Below are 18,153 nucleotides of genomic sequence, written 5' to 3' on the forward strand. Positions count from 1 at the left end.
TTCCTGTTGGGGGTCCACGGGACTTAATCTGACTTGAAAGGCATTTCGACAAATTAGGGAAAATGTGAGGCACTTCTCCTGGACGTAATTTCCATCTCACACGAGAGGTATCCACTTTTTCACCATGCACTATAAAATTATTTGATTTTACTCTCAAGCATCAGAGCAATGAACATGACAAATTCTGCTATTACGCGTTAACTCGGTATCCTTCCGTGGAATAGCTTTAGCCCATTTTTCAAATTGATTTCTATCCTTCGGTGATGAAAAATCTCGGGTATCATCAACTACTCTACCATAGCCCGACTTTCAGCCAGGCACAGAACAGTACGGCACGCTGAACTGATAAATTAATCAAGCCACATAAGATACATGCTTGAAGTACGCAACGCACAATGAAGTGTATTTAGGAACTGAAAGCAAAGAAAATCCAACTTATTCACTGAAATATCACGCACAGTAACGTCTCCCAGCTTGCGAGAACTACTGGAGCACGTGTTGGGTATAATCGCTTGCAGTGCTTGCAGTGGCGGGACCGCAAACTACCATGCTATAATGGCTGAGTCCTCACACTTGGTCTTATATTCGTCATGCTAATAGTGTATGGTAACCTGTACAAGGCCTAAAACTACTCACTACTGAATTAATAAAATTTAGCCTACATCTAATTTCAACACTAATGCACTACAAGAATAAAATAACTTCCACACACAAACAGAAACTTCCGTAAATCCCAACACTCCTTCACGAATTTAACCTCCAAGAGTATAAGATCACTACTGATGATGTGTGATTTAACCTCACATGCAAGAGACCAATACATTTAGCCATAAAATCTCGACATTTCCCAAACTTTAACCCATGAAGGTATGATAAATACCATATAATATTAAAGTTTTGACCTGATCTGAAGACATTTTTAAATTTCCTAAAACTCGTTTTGTTATAATAGACATTATAATTTTATAAGTTTTAATCAGGGGATGAAATCATCACCAAGAAAAGGGTTCTCTTGCAATAACAGATCAGCGTTTAAAACATCTCATTTTCAAGTATAAAACTGCTGACAGTATTAAACAGAAATTTGGATTATCTTTGAAAATAAATATATTTCTCCTACACTTGCATTCCTGAGGGTTTGGTGGTGGGGGGAGATTACCGATAACAGGCACGTTCATCTCTGTAGCATCTACGAATGTTACAGAGAAGTGCACCTGCGTGCTACCTGTTGTCCACTTTGTGTACTTCCTCGTTCTGTATCTGAAGTACATTACTAAGCTCGCAAAGCGAGGAAGCCTTGTGTGAAGGAACATGTTTGAGGACGAAGTACTTCAGCAGATGTAGAGTGCTCTGGTGGGAAAATTACTCATTGTGAAGTAGTTCGCGAAGTAGTTCTTTCTTGGGAGCTTCTTCCCATTACTACTCAGAACTAACACGCATGCCTTCTTCCATTTACCCGAACAACCTACATGGCCGACCTGCTGAAGACAGGTATGATAGCTAGTTCAAAATTAAATCTGTGTTAACTTACATTTGACACAATTTACAAGGCAGCATTCAACAACATTCTCACCACCTACAGTGGCAAATGAAATGTCAAGATGATGTTTCTATTAGTCTCTTGAATGTGGCATGTAAGGGAAATTCCATAGTCTCCTTTAGTGTAGGCCCTGCCCAGCAAAGAACGGCAACGCTGTGATCTAGGCTTGCAGTGTGGTGAGACACAGCGTGAAATATGCAGCTCCATGCATAATTATGATTATTATTCAAACAAGTGAATTTTAAAGAATAGTGTTTGGTCAGTTTGATAACAGTAAGTACATTTTATGATATTAAGTTATAATGAGCTCTACAATCTTACAATTGATCATTATCATAACCAGTTGTCGTACCACATTGTTTAAACTATTCCTCAGCTTCCTTCAATGACATTTCTTAAACTTCAGATCCATTTTAAAACTTGAAAGCATGTTTCATCATGACTTATTTATAGGATCCAGCAATCTAACTCTATTTCAAAACATTACCTTATTATTTGTTATGTTTTAGATGCTGGATAGTGTGTAGCTTTTGGGTGTAAATCCAATTATGATAATATAAAGAGGGAAGGATGTGTCCAATGTTTTCTATTCCCAAACAATGAGGAAGTATGCAAATTGTGGCTTTGAGGTTCCATCTGAAAGGTCATTATTATTATTTCTATTATTTGCTTTTTACATCACACTGACACAGATAGGTTTTATGGCAACGATGGAATAGGAAAAACCTAGGAGTGGGAAGGAAGCGGCCGTGGCCTTAATTAAGGTACAGCCCCAGCATTTGCCTGGTGTGAAAATGGGAAACCACAGAAAACTATCTTCAGGGCTGCCAACAGTGGGATTCGAACCAATTATCTCTCGGATGCAAGTTCACAGCTGCACGCCCAAAACCACATGGCCAACTCACCCGGTCTCTGAAAGGTCAGTTTTGTGTATTAAGCACTTTTATCTGGATGATTTAGAGCTCACAGATGTGTTTGTAGATAAGGATGGAAATAGAAAGGAATAGAAATACCGTACCTACAATATTTCCTAATGTACCTCATTATTTAAATACACCTACAGTATCCATATGTAACGTAGGGACCAAGAGGAAAGAAAACAATGTACGGGAGAAAGAAGAGAAGAAATTGCAAGAATTGTGCATGAGGTGGAAGAAAATTAGCATAAAATAATGGACTTCAAGGTGTTAAAAGATAATTGTAAGGTAAAACTGCAAGTTGTTGATTGGTTAATTCATGTATGTGAGGGTTCTTGTTTAGTTTTATGTAAGCTAGTTATTTCTAATGTGCCAACAGTCCAACATAGTTTGCAGATTGATATAAACTTATCAGTATGAATGCACATCCACAATAGAATTATAAATCCCTTGTGTACAGTAATAAAGTAGTTCACTGGAGTCAAAGAGGCTTATTGATTTTTGTTTGTAACAAATATACCTGCCAAAATTCCAAAGACAAGCAAGATTTGATCCTACAGATAAACACATGATTTAACAGAATTAAAAGTCAGTCTACAATGAGATGAACATTTTTCTTAAGGACATATGTGTAAACTGCAATTCTTAACGGAGCAGTTTCAGCTTACTTTTTGTTAAAAAAATCTAAATATCCTATGTCTACAGTTCTGAATGCATTCCTGATTTCTATGCAGTCAGTGAAATGTTACACTGCCCTTTGGGTAAATAAAGTACTCACTCTACCAAACATTAGGAATCTACAGAAATTATCATCATCACTAGGCACTAAACCATGCGATGACTCTCAATGTGAAATTTTTTAAAGTGTACTTTTAAAGATGTATGTGAAATGGAGAGACATATTAATCTCCACATTGATGAAATTCATATTAAGGAGAGTTAGTAGGTTAAGCAGATAATGTAAGTGTTGCAGCTAAGATAGTTGTAGCATTTATGGTAAGTTCTTCTTTTGGACACACAAAAGTTGTAAAATTAATTCCTGTAAATCAGTTGAAGGGATCTCAACTGACAGTGTATACAAAATCTGTAATTTCTTTGCAAAATTGTAATTTAAAATTATTGATGATAATAATAGACAACAGGGTAAATAGAGACTTGTGTGATCTAACTCAAGAGGGGGAATCCAAATACTTTTTCCAGATTCCAAATTGTTCTGCTAAGACATTTGTTGCCTATGATACAATGCATGTTTAAAAATCATCCGTAATAACTGGCTAAATGTCAGGAATGATGGCAAGACCTTTTTTTATCCCTATTATGGAAGACTCTGATGCAGTACTAGCAGTGAAGTTTTCTGATGTAGTTGATTTGTACAAGAAAGAATGCAGCATGTTGATTAAATCTGCCCCAAAATTATCTAATAAAACTGTCTACCCTTCAACTTTTGAAACACAAAATGTCTTTTTAGTACTAAATATCTTCAATGAGGCAACTGCAATGTCAGACTTCCTAGGTACTGAATCACGTACTGTTACTCAAAAACCTTATACTGAAATGGTGGACAACTGTGAATATATAAACACCCTTGATTTGTGTACTGAAGAAGAACAGTTTGTCCGCACTTTTTAAAAGCATAACAGTTGAGAGACATATTTTTAGAAAAGTTTACTGTTTGGCTGAAACACAAGAATGAGATAAATGAAAATCTTCCGATAAAGGGCACCTTAACTAAGGACACCTCATGTGCCTTATGTCACTGTACAAAGGTTATTGTGGTAGTAATAAAATATTCATTGAATTATTTAAACCTGCAGTATGTTCTCCCTGGTAAGTTCCAGATTTATAGTTTTGAATCACGTTTTGGCTGCTACAGGCAACTGGCAGGCAGAAACTACAATATAAGTGTCAGACAGGTATTTGAAGCTGAATGGAAAATACGATCAAAAAGTGTCTTGGGGTTGTATTCAGCTAGATATAGCAATATTGCAATGTGTGCCAATGATTATGATTAAAATATGTTGCAGAAGTAATGGAGGATTCTACTAAAGAAGATGTTTTTAGTAATTTCTCTAATATTTTACGGAGGCTTCCTTAGTATTGACTATAATTAATAAATCAGGACTGTATTACATTTGTGGTTACATCACATTTCAAGTTAGTAAAGAAGTCTACTGCCAGGACTGTGTGAGCCTAGTAGCAAATACTCAGGTACAAGAAAGTGAAGATAAATATTTCCAGATAATAAATCATGGTGGATTATCTGTTCCCACAGACATACAATATTCAGGTAACTATCAATGTAATTGTGATTATGCAGTCAATATTACCTGAGAAGTATGAAAATGTATTTTTGTCAATGAGCAACATACAGGAGGATGATCTGTGCTTACTTAGTGAGCAGGTAGTATTTTCTGACACTATATCAGCCACATTGTTGAAGATACTTGTATCTGTGGTTGCAGTAATACAGACACAGTGAGAATGATTATTTCAATTGCATCAAATATTCTTCTCAACAACTACTCTAAAATGACAACAGATTATTTCACTAGTCCCAGAGCAAATAAGAAACATGAATTGTTAACACTGGTTTGATGTGAGCATTTGGTTTGTCATAATTTTGTTATTGGTTTAATTTTATATTTATGTTTGCTGTATTATTAAACGAACCTATTTCAACTTCTTTCTCTTATTTATATGTGCAACTTCTCACTGAACTTCTTTCCAATTAACCGATGAAATAAAAGTAAAGGATTAAAGAACCATGCTTGCGGACCTCAAATAAATGTTTAAAGTGCCTCACTCGATTGCCTACACTTAACATCATACGATCACATTATCTACTTACTGTATCTATATCCATTACTGTTGTTAAGGTACTCTTTGTCCTTGGGCAACCTGCAGCTGTTGTAGGAAGATTGTATAATAATAACAAGTTCTGCTCTGGCCAGGTGGGCAGCCAGATGTACGACGTAGCCAGAGTGATGTTGCAAATTACATCATCTGAGGCTTACATTATAGGCTATGAAAATACTCAATATTGAATAACAGAATGAGATTTTCATTATGTTTTCGATGTATACCCATACACAGTGGGGTTTATGAAGGTAATAATAAACAACATCCCATTTTCTGTTTCCTGTTGGTCTTCTAACAACTATGAGCAGCTTTCATGAAAGGTGATATTGGACTGGTGATATTTATACATAATACCAAGGGTTATTTAAAAAAAAAACTCCAATGCCAATAAACCATATATAATTGGGCCTTTTAAAAATTAAAATTGCACATTGTTTTAACTGGCCTTTGATATACATTGTAAGTATAAAAACATCTCTTTATGTACATTAGTGAAAACAGAACTGTGCTATATTATTATATGAAGAGAAGAATAAATGGAAAACACAAGAAAATTAACCATTTTAAGTTGTAGGCACTTTGATAAATGAATCACAACCTGAACTCTGGCTCGGGGCAATGTCTGTCAAGATGCTTGCCATTGCTCACGGCCAGGACTGAATATGAATAAACAGTAACAGTTCTCATTCTCGGAATAACCTTCACAGTGGGGCTGCCCTGAGAGAGGCTTCCACAACTGCAATATAGTTAAAAAGCTGCCTCAACAAAGAACACACACAGGGCTAGTAATACTGAAAATAAAAAATACACAATAATTAAAATAATGCCACTAATGAATGTCATGTCAAGCAGCTTGTATACATTCTAAACTCTAGAGATATTAATGTAAAGATCTCTGTTTATTTTCATGTCTGATTTTATAATTTTCATGCTACACATATCATTCAATATGAGAATGAATAACATCTTAAGTGTTCTTTCCCTTCAATAGGCTAGTTGTAACATGCCAGTCTGAATATACACAAGCTGCAGTCAGTATACTTTGAGCAAACTGTACGCAAAAGAAACTATAAAGTACTGTACCCTTTGGTAATGAAAACATCAATGCCCATATGGCTGGAAACCAGTAATTCCCTTCTCCATACAATAGACAAACAAAACATTATCTGAGTCTTATACAAGCCTGTGGGTGAATGGGACTTTCTTTCTACACATTGTATGTACAAGTCTTGTTAGGTGCTAGCTTTACAGGGAAGAGGGAACAGGGGAGGAAGAACAGTGCTGTTTTGACATTCACTTCTACAGTACTGCCAACCAAACAGAGTAAAACAAATAGTGAAATGTTGAGCCAAGTCTGAACAATATTTACTTCATACATGAATGCGAACCATGTGACATTTCTGCAGCGAGAGAGGTTTGCGCGTCCCAATGAAGCAGATAGATGGGTATCTGTCGAGATAGTCTGCTATATGCTATATTTTTCCTATCACATCTAGTTTTGACGCAATTCAGTGTTTTAGTATCTGCACGAATTCGTAAGATGTAATGTTGAGAGATGTTCTTGCACAACTTAAAAAAAAAAAAAAAAAAAAAATTATGTGATTTGATTTGTTATGGTTTGCATTTTATTATAGGTTTATTGCTGTCTGAATTTTCATTTTGTAGTTGGGGGTTTCCTGGTAAATTCATAACAAACTCCCCCAGATACGCAATAGACCGCGAGGTATGTAGGATTGAAGATAAGGACAGTTGAGTGTTTGTCTTTCATCTTAGACCACTTGAATGAACAGACATGTTAAAAGCCTCAGCCCTAATGCAATGTTTATGATGGACTGATAAAGCAGTTTCCTTGCAAAGATAACAGTCCAAAAGTATTATACTCTCGAAGACGAACTTGTATTTTGTACGGATGTTTCAAATCATCTACGTCAACTGGGAGTGAAAGAGTATGATCCTAGTAACTGGCGTGGTTTTATTGACTCTTCCAAAAGAAGTTTAAAGGCTGTTTTGCTTCATAATACAAATGTTCTGGCACCCGTACCACTTGCACACTTTAAAAAAATGTCTGAAACATACGAGACCTTAAAGTTGGTGCTTGAAAAAATTAAATATTACGAGCATGGGTGGCAAATTTGCGGTGATTTGAAGATCACTGGATTGTTGCTGGGACAACAAAAAGGCTATACAAAATTTCCCTCTTTCCTATGTGAATGGGATAGCAAGGCACGGGATAAACGTTGGGATACAGTGAATTGGCCAGAAAGGAAACAACTACAACCAGGATCTAAAAATGTCTTGAATGTAAGTCTTATTGACCGTGAAAAAATTCTACTTCCACCCTTGCACATCAAATTAGGATTGATGAAACAGTATGTCAAGGCATTAGATAAAAGTAGCCTATGCTTCCAATATTTATCCACTAAATTACCCTCATTATCAGATGCAAAAATCAAAGAAAGCGTATTTGATGAACCACAGATTCGTAAACTGATGAAGGAAAAAAAATTTCACGGACACGATGACCAAAATCGAGAAAGAGGCATGGAACGCATTCAAAGATGTAGTGACTAAATTCCTTGGCAACATTAAGGACCCCTCAATACAAAGAAATTGTAAGAAAAATGTTGGTAATGTTTAAGGAACTCAGTTGTAATATGAGCCTTAAGCTTCATTTCTTAGCTTTGCATCTAGATTATTTCCCTCCAAATTTAGGAGTTGTCAGTGAAGAACAAGGTGAAAGGTTTCACCAGGACCTCAAAGATGCAGAACAACACTATCAGGGACGTTGCGATGTGAATATGATGGCCGATTATTGTTGGTCAATTGCACGAGATGACCCTTCTAGAGATCATTCAGGAACTTCAAAAACTCGGAAATTCCTCGGAAAAGACGGAGGTGTGAATCTAACCTGCACATAATGTAAGTCAAAAGCTATGTATGTTTAACCATGTAATTTTTATTCAAGGCACGGTTATATTAATTTAAAAGAAACTGTACAGCCGAAACTAAAAAGGCGCTTTATGCTTCAGTTTCACGAATTTCAATATACATTAAAAATATAACACAAACCATCTACTTACTTACAAAGCAGCATTTATGTGTATTTAATGCATGCAAAATATGATTACGTTTTGCAAGCTGAAATTTACATTAATACATCAAATTTAATCAATACTAAGTATCAACAATTTTACGTAAGAACAAAATAACGTTTTGTAAAATTGCCACTAAACCAGACGTGATACGCCAAAACTAATTTTTTTCTTGAATTCTGTGTTAAGAAATTCATAAAACCCACCTATTTTCGTTTTTACTGCACAAAAAAGTTTTTTTTCTTTTTTCTTTTTTGCAGGCTAGTGTTACAGATGATTAAAGGATGAAGTGGACAGAAAGTGCAGGGCAGCTAAGGAAGAATGGCTGAAGGAGAAGTGCAAGGATGTTGAAGGTTGTATGGGCCTAAGAAAGGTAATGTTGCATAGAGGGAATTCAAGGAAACCTTTGGAGAAAGGAAAACTATGTGTATGAATATTAAGAGCTCAGATGAAAAACCACTTCTAGGGAAAAAAAGACAAGGCAGAAAGATGACAGGAACATATCTAACAGTTGTATCAAGGTAAAGACGTAGATGATATGGTTCTGGAACAAGAAGAGGCTTTTCATGCTGATGAAATGGGAGACCCAATTTTGAGGTCAGAATTCGACAGAGCTTTGAGAGACCTAAATAAAGACAAAGCACCTGGAATTGGTGACATTCCCTCTGAATTACTGACTGCTTTAAGAGAAACTACCATGGCGAGGTAATTCCATTTAGTGTGTAGGATGTATGAGACAGGATAAGTGCCATCTGATTTTCAGCAGAATATTGTTATACCTTCTCCCAAGAAAGCCGGTGTTGACAAGTATGAAAACTATCACACCATTAGTTTAGTATTTCACGCGTACAAAATTCTAACACATATTATTTACAGAAGAATGGAAAGACAAGTTGAAACTGAGTTAGGAGAAGATCAGTTTTGCTTCAGAAGAAATGTAGGAACACGTGAAGCAATCCTGACTTCACGTCTGATCTTAGAGGATCGAATTAAGAAGGTCAAGCCCATTTACATGGCATTCATAGATCTAGAAAAGGCATTCTTAATGCTGATTAGACCAAGCTATCTGAGATTCTGAAGATGATCAGGATCAGGTACCAAGAACGAAGAATTATCTACAATCTATATAAAAGTCAGTCTGCAGTGATAAGAATCGAGGGCTATGAAAAAGAAGCAGCAATCCAGAAAGGGGTGAGGAAAGGCTGAAGTTTGTCCCCCCTCCTTTTCAATGTTTATATAGAACAGGCAGTAAAGGAAATCAAAGAGGAATTTGGAAAGGGAATCACAATCCAAGGAGCGGACATCAAAATCCTGAGATTTGCTGATGATATTGTTATTTTATCTGAGACTGCAGAAGATCTAGAGAAATTGCTGAATGGTATGGACTGAAATTTGGACACGGAGTACAAGATGGAAATAAATAAGTCCAAAACAAAAGTAATCTAATGCAGTCGTATGAAGTCAGGTGATGCAGGTAGTAATAGTTTATGAAATGAAGTCTTAAAGGAAGCAGATGAATATTGTTTCTTGGATAGTAAAATAACTAACGATGGCAGAAGTTAGGACATAAAATGCAGGCTAATACAAGCAAGGAAGGCCATTCTTAAGAAAATAAATTTGCTCACTTCGAACATTGATATAGGAATTAGAAAAATATTTTTGAAGACTTTCGTCTGGAGCATGGCATTGTATGGAAGTGAAACATGGATGATAACTTGCTCAGAAAGAAAGAGAACAGAAGCTTTTGAAATGTGGTGTTACAGAAGAATGCTGAATGTGATATGGATAGATCGAATCACGAATGAAGAGATAATGAATCGAATTTGTGAGAGGAGAACATTGTGGCTAAATTTGACGAGAAGAAGAGATAGAATGATAGTACACATCTTAAGACACCCAGGACTTGTTCAGTTGGTTTTTGAAGGAAGTGTAGGTGGTAAGAACGGTAGGGGTAGACCAAGGTATGAATATGACAAGCAGATTAGAGCAGATGTAGGATGCAATAGTTACGGGGAAATGAAAAGATTAGCACAGGATGGGGTGGCAGAATGGAGGGCTGTATCAAACCAGTCTATGGAATGATGACTCAAACAACAACATAAATGTTTAGTTTACACATATAAATGAAGAGAAAATGAAAAAGAGGCAAATGGAAGTGGCAGTCTTGAGCAACATTTGCAGTAATGCAGAATTTTAACGTGTAGCAACCTGTGATCAGCAACGCTCGGGACAACTTGTCAGTGTGCGCACCGACGTGACACTTGTCACGCTGAAACTTTTCCACCCACCATGCTACTATATGGTATGAGAGGGCATTATTCCCAAGGACTTCCACCAATTCACCGTGACATTCTCTCACATTTCTCCCCCGGAGAATGGCTATTTTGATGTATGCACGCTGCTCAAAATGGGTTACTTCCATCTCGCACAACGCTCACCACACAACTGATTTCACAAGCACTCTTTGTGTTACTACCAGCAATCACAGAGCCACCTGTTATGAACATACTATGGAAGAGAAAAAGAGCCTGCAAGATGGCAAAGAACATTAAATGAAGGAAAGTCCACATTTCTAGATGACAGGGGGAAAAAAAAAAAAAAAAAAAAAAAAAAAACCGTCACGTATTCATTTTTTTCCTGGAGTAGGAGAGAGATGAGCCGTACCCTGACAGCCCATAAGAGACAATCAGACATATATTGGCCATATTAAATAATTATATCGAGATGGATTTCAGTCAGGCATTAGAAAAGTAGCAGATTACCAAACAGTTGAGACCGGAAGTCCATGGAGACGTAAAGTCGCTGTATGTTGCGCGAAGCTTGCTTGTAACCGTGGGAAATGTTCAGCTTTATCAGGAGTTAGCACATCTCGGCACGTGTAGAATTCGTTGGCCATGAGGAGTGTTCAGCCAATTAGGAAGCGAGGGTGTGGCTAATATGAATTCTGGACCGCGCAGAATTAAAATCCCAGGTTGATGATGTTATTTGCTTAACGTCCCACTAACTACTTTTTAAGGTCTTCGGAGACGCCAATCCCAGGTTGACCAACTTGGATATCTGTGTGAAGAGTACATTGATATAGAGAAGTCAGTACTGTTAGTTGATGGGTTTCCACAGGTCTGAGAGTGAGAAATAATAAGGAAGGAATACGTTATAGCAAATACGTTATAGCAACTATCTGAGTCATTATTAAGTCATCAGGAGTGTGTTTGATGTTAATTTTAATAAATATCAAAGTCATTGTGGGTAACAAGCATGCTGATTAGTTGAATATTTGAACATACGGGAAATCCCATAGCTACAACGGCGTTGGCTATGTTACTTAAGCATCCCACTCATTGGGAGCGTCCTCCTTATTGTGTGAGTTGCCGTGAAGTGAACATCGTTCCATACCTCTCTTTTTTATATGTGCGCGAATGCTGCCACATGGGCAGAAATCTAAAAGTGTAAGGTCTTATCGACCTAAAACAGTGCATTTATTTGTGAAGAGTGCTAAGTAAACTGGGTGCAGTAATAAATTTCCAATAGCGCTATGTCGCAAATTCATATTCTAAAGTAATAGACAGTAATGTCAGCCGCAGACTGGTAATAATAATAATAATAATAATAATAATAATAATAATAATAATAATAATCGTATGCCCTCAGCTACCGTGTGCAGAGATTTCGATTTGATGCCATCTGGCTGTCTGCTCGTCAATTTCGACGTTCCGTTTTACTCTAGGTCCGCTAGATGGCAGACAAATTAAACCGGATCTCTCTTGGGCGTCTATGGCTGAGATTTAATTAATTTTGTCGGGTAAATACCAAATGTATCACCAGAGATCTTTTACATGCCGACATCAAACGACATGGAGTGTCAAATGGACTTTTATCCACCCTTCAAAAATCCGACTACCTCTGCCGGGTTTGAACCCGCTATCTTGGGATCCGGAGGCTGACACTCTACCACGGATCCACAGAGGCAGACTTGTGATTGAGTGAGAAATGCTCATCCGTATTGTATTTTCGGGTCAGTCTTGTATCACGAAGGACTTTCGTATCGAACTGCGAGCCGCTCTAAATGATTGTATTTAAATCTTAAACATTTTGTAACGTGAACCTTACGTGTGTTTGTGCTGTTATATTAATGTTGGCATATTTACAGCTGACAAGGGTTTGTTCGGCACGTGCACAGAGAGCGGTGAAGAGGTATTTCTAGAAGTCTTGTGTGTTGCAGTGTACAGGAACTTACATCAAGAAGATGGCACCGCCTTTAGAAGAAAGACGATTGTTTCCATGTGTTGAAAACGTGTTGAAGATGGAGTAGAGCACCACCATAGCAGGGATGTGAATTGCTATCGATGTCCAGGGAGTTGCCAAGATAAGACGCATGTTTTAATTAAATGGCATGTTATATGAATTACGATTAATACTAGTTAGATTTAGTGTAGGGATTTTCTTTAATGTAAATTTTGCTGGACGGCATGTGTTCATTTCACGTTTGTGATGCTGTAAATATGGATAAGAGGGGATTGCATGATTTCTCTATATTTCTTTTACTTTACGATTAGTTAGATGGGAAATTGAGGGAGATGTTAGGATTTATTTTGATTTTATTGTGTATTTATGCATATTACCTAGCTTAGGGTTATACCTGTTTTTTGTATGCAGGAGATAGAAAGATTAGATTGTCAAAATCATCCACTTTCCGAGTTACACACTTGTGGCGTTGAGACTAAATTTTATTTTCCATTTAGAAAGATTAGTGACAGATAGGATGCATGACGCATGTATTTCAGAAGCTGTGACGTGTATGGAGTTGTATATGCAACGTTGACTAGAAAATATTCTTCTAATGTGGGTTGGAAACTGTTTCGTTCAATGATTTGAGAGGAAATCGAACCTGATTTATAATGAGAAAGGCTGATGAGATTATAAGATATACAAGAGAATTTAATGCATGCTAAAAGATGAAGTTAATTATGCAGGCAGATGGCATGCCTGATTATGTTATAAGAATTGTGTGCATCGAGAATAGGCCTGTGATTGTATTCTGAGATATTACTGAGAAGCAGAATTGAAGTGAATTTAATGTCAGGCCAGTGAATATGATGTGTGTTGAATTTAGTAGCATGCTGACAAGAAGTACGATTGTGTATGTAAATCTCCGAGGCGTTGTTCAAATACGAGCTCGCCCTACAAGTTAGCTTATCAGCCGGTGTTATTTAGACAGTGTGAAGGGAGATGTTGCTTCCGTAATACAATCTTGTCGAAACAGTGATCAATCCTCAGAACAGAATTGAGTTTTAACATTTCTTTTCAGCCCACTCCAAAGCAGAAAATATGTGACAGGTGAATGGCACTATCTGGTGCGCAAATGCAGCACAGGAACACAATGTTGCCCATTGCTTTCCACGTGTTTATTAAAGTATATTAGTTGTTTTCTCTTGCAGGATGGTGTTTTGTGTAATCCCATGTTGTTTTGAGATTTTGTCTTGTTTAATGGGGAACAGCCCGAGTGCTGAGTGAATGTTTGTGGTCAATCTAGTTCTTACTAGAGCCTTTGATGAACAGCGTTTCACATCGAGTCAGTGTAGTATATTTCCCCTACCTGATCCAATGCAAATATTTGAGATATTTTAATTATGTTGTGATTACTGTAAATATAGCGTAGGGAAATGCCACTAGTATTTTTCGTAGTTCATATCATGTCCCATTGCGTCTTAATTCTCATTTAAAGATAATTATGGCAGCAACTTTCCTGAATTTCAATCCGTATTATGGTGATAATTAAAATCATGCTACTCCATACAAATACGAACATGAACATTGGACAATAATTTTGAAGATATTTTGAAGCTCACATATATTTTAATGCTGTGATTTTGAACTTTCACTTTATCATTGATTTGTTTTGCGGAATTAATGATTGTGGTCCATATTCATTTCAATTTCATTTCGGTGCAAATTTCATATTCGTTTTATTATTTGGATTTTTATTTGTTATAGTATGATTCGGGGTTATTTTATGGAATAAACTCATCTTACCACATATGAGTGTTTCTCATTCGAGATAAACCTCCATTTTTCCTGTCATATACTTATAGATAAGTGATAAACTTCGACATCTAGACTTACCCTCGACAATCAACCCACTTCTCTGCCCAACCCTTAGTCGGATGTTTAATCAGGAAATGGAGGCATCGTCCTAAAGGGTTATTACACCTGGGTAAGATACACCAGGACCGCTGTGACCAAAGGCCAGCACGCTAACCATTTAGCCATGGAGCCGGACATAATGCAAATGTAATAATTTCAAAATTTCACTGAGAAAGAGAAGTTTAGAGAGGTCAAAGACTCCTGGGCTACATTAAACAAGTGGAGGTACTGTTATCCTCAACTACATTAATGTTCAATAAAAGTTTATTATTCTAGGGCATAATATAGATTAATCAGCACTGCAACTACTAAAATTGATAACACCAAGATAACACATCTGTGGTGGTTGCAATATGGTGATAAGCCCACGGCACAAAGAAAAGAGAAACATTCTATACATGGAGAAGAGAATTACTGGACCGGAGGGATCACACAAAGATCATTCCTTCCTTAGCTAGGTAATAATAACATAAAATATGAAAAAAAAACACACACACACACACACACACACACACACACACACACACACACACACACACACACACACACACACACACACACACACACACACACACACACACACACACACACACACACACACACACACACACACACACACACACACACACACACACACACACACACACACACACACACACACACACACACACACACACACACACACACACACACACACACACACACACACACACACACACACACACACACACACACACACACACACACACACACACACACACAAAACCAAAACATCCTCTGGTACTTGTGCAAACGTCTGACAGATCAGTCTGTCTACCAACAATCACAACCGTGAGCCACACTTGTTCACAATACAAGACCTGGGTAAGAGGCTACATGTTGGTAATACTGTGTCAAGCATTAAACCCTCACTTTCTATAAAAGATAATGTCATTTTAAAATAACTCGCTGTAAATATTCCAAAATTATTTATTTTTTGTTATCTCAGTTTATCCTATTTTAAACGGGTGAGTGCAGAGTCTCACTGCAATTTCCCAATGGTATTAGGTATGCAAGGCCTTCATGGTGCTGATACCTTCATTCTTCATAGGATGAAAACTTTTCCTCCTTTCCTTCTGGTTAGTGCTAAGAGAAGATAGTTGTGCAGTTGTACTTCCTCTTAGAACAATAATCACCACAACCCCTAAATGTGTCACTATCATTTCTCTTCAACCTACCCATTGCTTTTCCATCACCTGTAGTGAAGACAGGGTCTGGTGATGACCTTCTATTTCTAAAACCATACCATATGGCACTTCTCATTGTCCTTCCATCTTTCACCTCATTCTCCAACAATCACAACCATGAGCCACACTTCTACACAAGAGGTTACATGTTTTTAGCATATTTTTGTTGCTAGAGATATGAGCGTGATTCTTCGATAATTTCACGTCTTCTTGTCACTCTGCCTAAATATAAGATTATTACTCCCAGATTTTTCTTTTTCCAAATAAATCTAAATAGCCTATATAGCCAGTTTAGATCAACGGGTCCAGCTGCCTTTATCACTTCCATACATAATCCATTCTTGCTGCTTTTCCCATTTTTATTCATTTGACTGCAGTTTCCACCTCCTCCATTGCAATATAATTTTCAGCTTCTGTTATCTCACACTACTCCCCTATTATCTCATCTAAACCATTTTTTTAATGCACAGAAATTTGTTGAAATAATTTTTCCATTTTCCCCTTATCTCATCTGGTTGAGTTATTATCTCTCCATTTTCACTCTTAATCATCAATAAAACAATCACCTGAGATACTCTCTTCTCTTCCTTGTATCAAGAGTGTTGACAAGTAAGAAAAGCCTCACACAAGCAGAACAATCTTGTCTTTCCACGAGAGAGATCAGTGGCTTGGTTCTAAAAGGGCCAATGTCAAAAACCTGTTTTTGAGCTATGAGCATTTGAAGTTTTGCTTATAGTTTTCCAATTATTGTTTTCAACAACTAACTTTAAATAACTTTATACTTTCTTTGTGGAAGTCACCTTATTAAACGCTAATTTTTTCTATCGTATTCTTTAAAAATTACCAGGTCTCCAATCTTTATTGGTAATCTAACATTATTGGCAAGGGCTTATTTAATTAAACGCTAACTGTTCGTTTAGTACTTAACAGAGACATTGGCCCTTTTAACATGTTACAAGCCAGGATAAAATGCGTTTGTATCAGTTAATATCTCAATTTCGATAAAAAATGACACTGGCCCTTTTAGAACCAAGCCATGGAGATATGAACAAAAAATGGTAGGTGGAACACATTTTATAGTTTATAATTGATGGAAAGTTCTTAGCAAAGCCCTGCCACAGATAATAAATAGTAGTTTGGCATGAGACTTTGGATGGGAAAGTTTTTTTTTTGCTAGTTGCTTTACGTCGTACCGACAGAGATAGGTCTTATGGCGACGATGGGATAAGAAAGGGCTAGGAGTGGGAAGGAAGCGGCTGTGGCCTTAATTAAGGTACAGCCCCAACATTTGCCTGGTGTGAAAATGGGAAAACATGGAAAACCAAGGAAAGTTATAATAGTCTGGCTCAAATAGAAGACCAAATTTCTAACGATATGCTGCTGCGCCCTCTTTGTTGAAAAAACAATGATCCGACAATTACTTGCCTGATCATTCATTAACACTAGTGAGTAAGCGTGATAATGTTTGCCAACATCCATAGCACACGCGTAAGAGCAGCTTGTGGAAGCAAAAAAGCCAGCATGTACAGTCACTTTAAAACACTATTAGTGGTTTTTAGCAGACCGAGAATGCAAAGTATGGATTATGCTGTTAGCACTAATACTATACTCTATTTGAATATAAAACTTACGTGACACATGCTATAATAACCACTATCATGCAGCATCTAAAGCAGAACATTCAACATCAAAATCTTTATCCGCAATGTTAGTTTTCTCATCCCTTAGATGTTGGTTAGGAAAGTTATCATTGATCACATCCTTTAAATCTCCTGCTCCATTAATTAATCCCTATGTAAGAAGGAATTTCTTTCAGTACTTCAAAATACTCTCAAAATATTTGGTGTATAATATTTTATTTTATTTTATAATATAATATAATATTTTAATCACAGAGTTTTCCTCTTCGTACGGGGTCGACGTTTACCAGGAGTTGGGATTTTACTTCTGTTCTAATCTACTTTTTCATCCTATCTTATCACTTCTACCTGCAGCTTTAGGCTTTTCACGGCTGTAGAAACCCATATTTTATTTTTCTTCATAGAATATTAAAATATTGTATATGACCTTTCTGCTCACTACATGGATCACTTTGCGTGATTTGTTTTGAAGCGTTTTTAATTTATAAAGAGCAACAGTTCCTTTAACCATCATAGAAGTAACACAAATTGACGCTGATTATGTTTGTTGTTTAAAGGGGCCTTTATTATTATTATTATTATTATTATTATTATTATTATTATTATTATTATTATTATTATTATTATTATTACATGATAGGTAAAAAATTGAGTGCATCCTCCTATTCACTACATCATATATTCCATCATTAGATGGAGTAATCAAATTCAAACATATTTCGGCTTGTTTGAGCCATA

General features: G+C 36.7%; 1 protein-coding gene across 2 annotated transcripts in view; it reads right to left on the reverse strand.

The window, feature by feature from the left end:
• Positions 1–5,707: 5,707 nt before the first annotated feature.
• LOC136857053 (forkhead box protein J3) overlaps positions 5,708–18,153 on the reverse strand; it is a 107,260-nt gene continuing 94,814 nt past the window's right edge. For both annotated transcript variants that reach the window (XM_067135417.2, XM_067135416.2), the window contains exon 7: positions 5,708–6,107. In XM_067135417.2, coding sequence (XP_066991518.2) covers positions 6,064–6,107 — 44 coding nt within the window. In that variant the 3' untranslated portion in view covers positions 5,708–6,063. The remainder of the gene's footprint in view (positions 6,108–18,153) is intronic.

Source organism: Anabrus simplex, chromosome 1, assembly GCF_040414725.1.
Source record: "Anabrus simplex isolate iqAnaSimp1 chromosome 1, ASM4041472v1, whole genome shotgun sequence".
Lineage (NCBI taxonomy): Eukaryota > Metazoa > Arthropoda > Insecta > Orthoptera > Tettigoniidae > Anabrus > Anabrus simplex.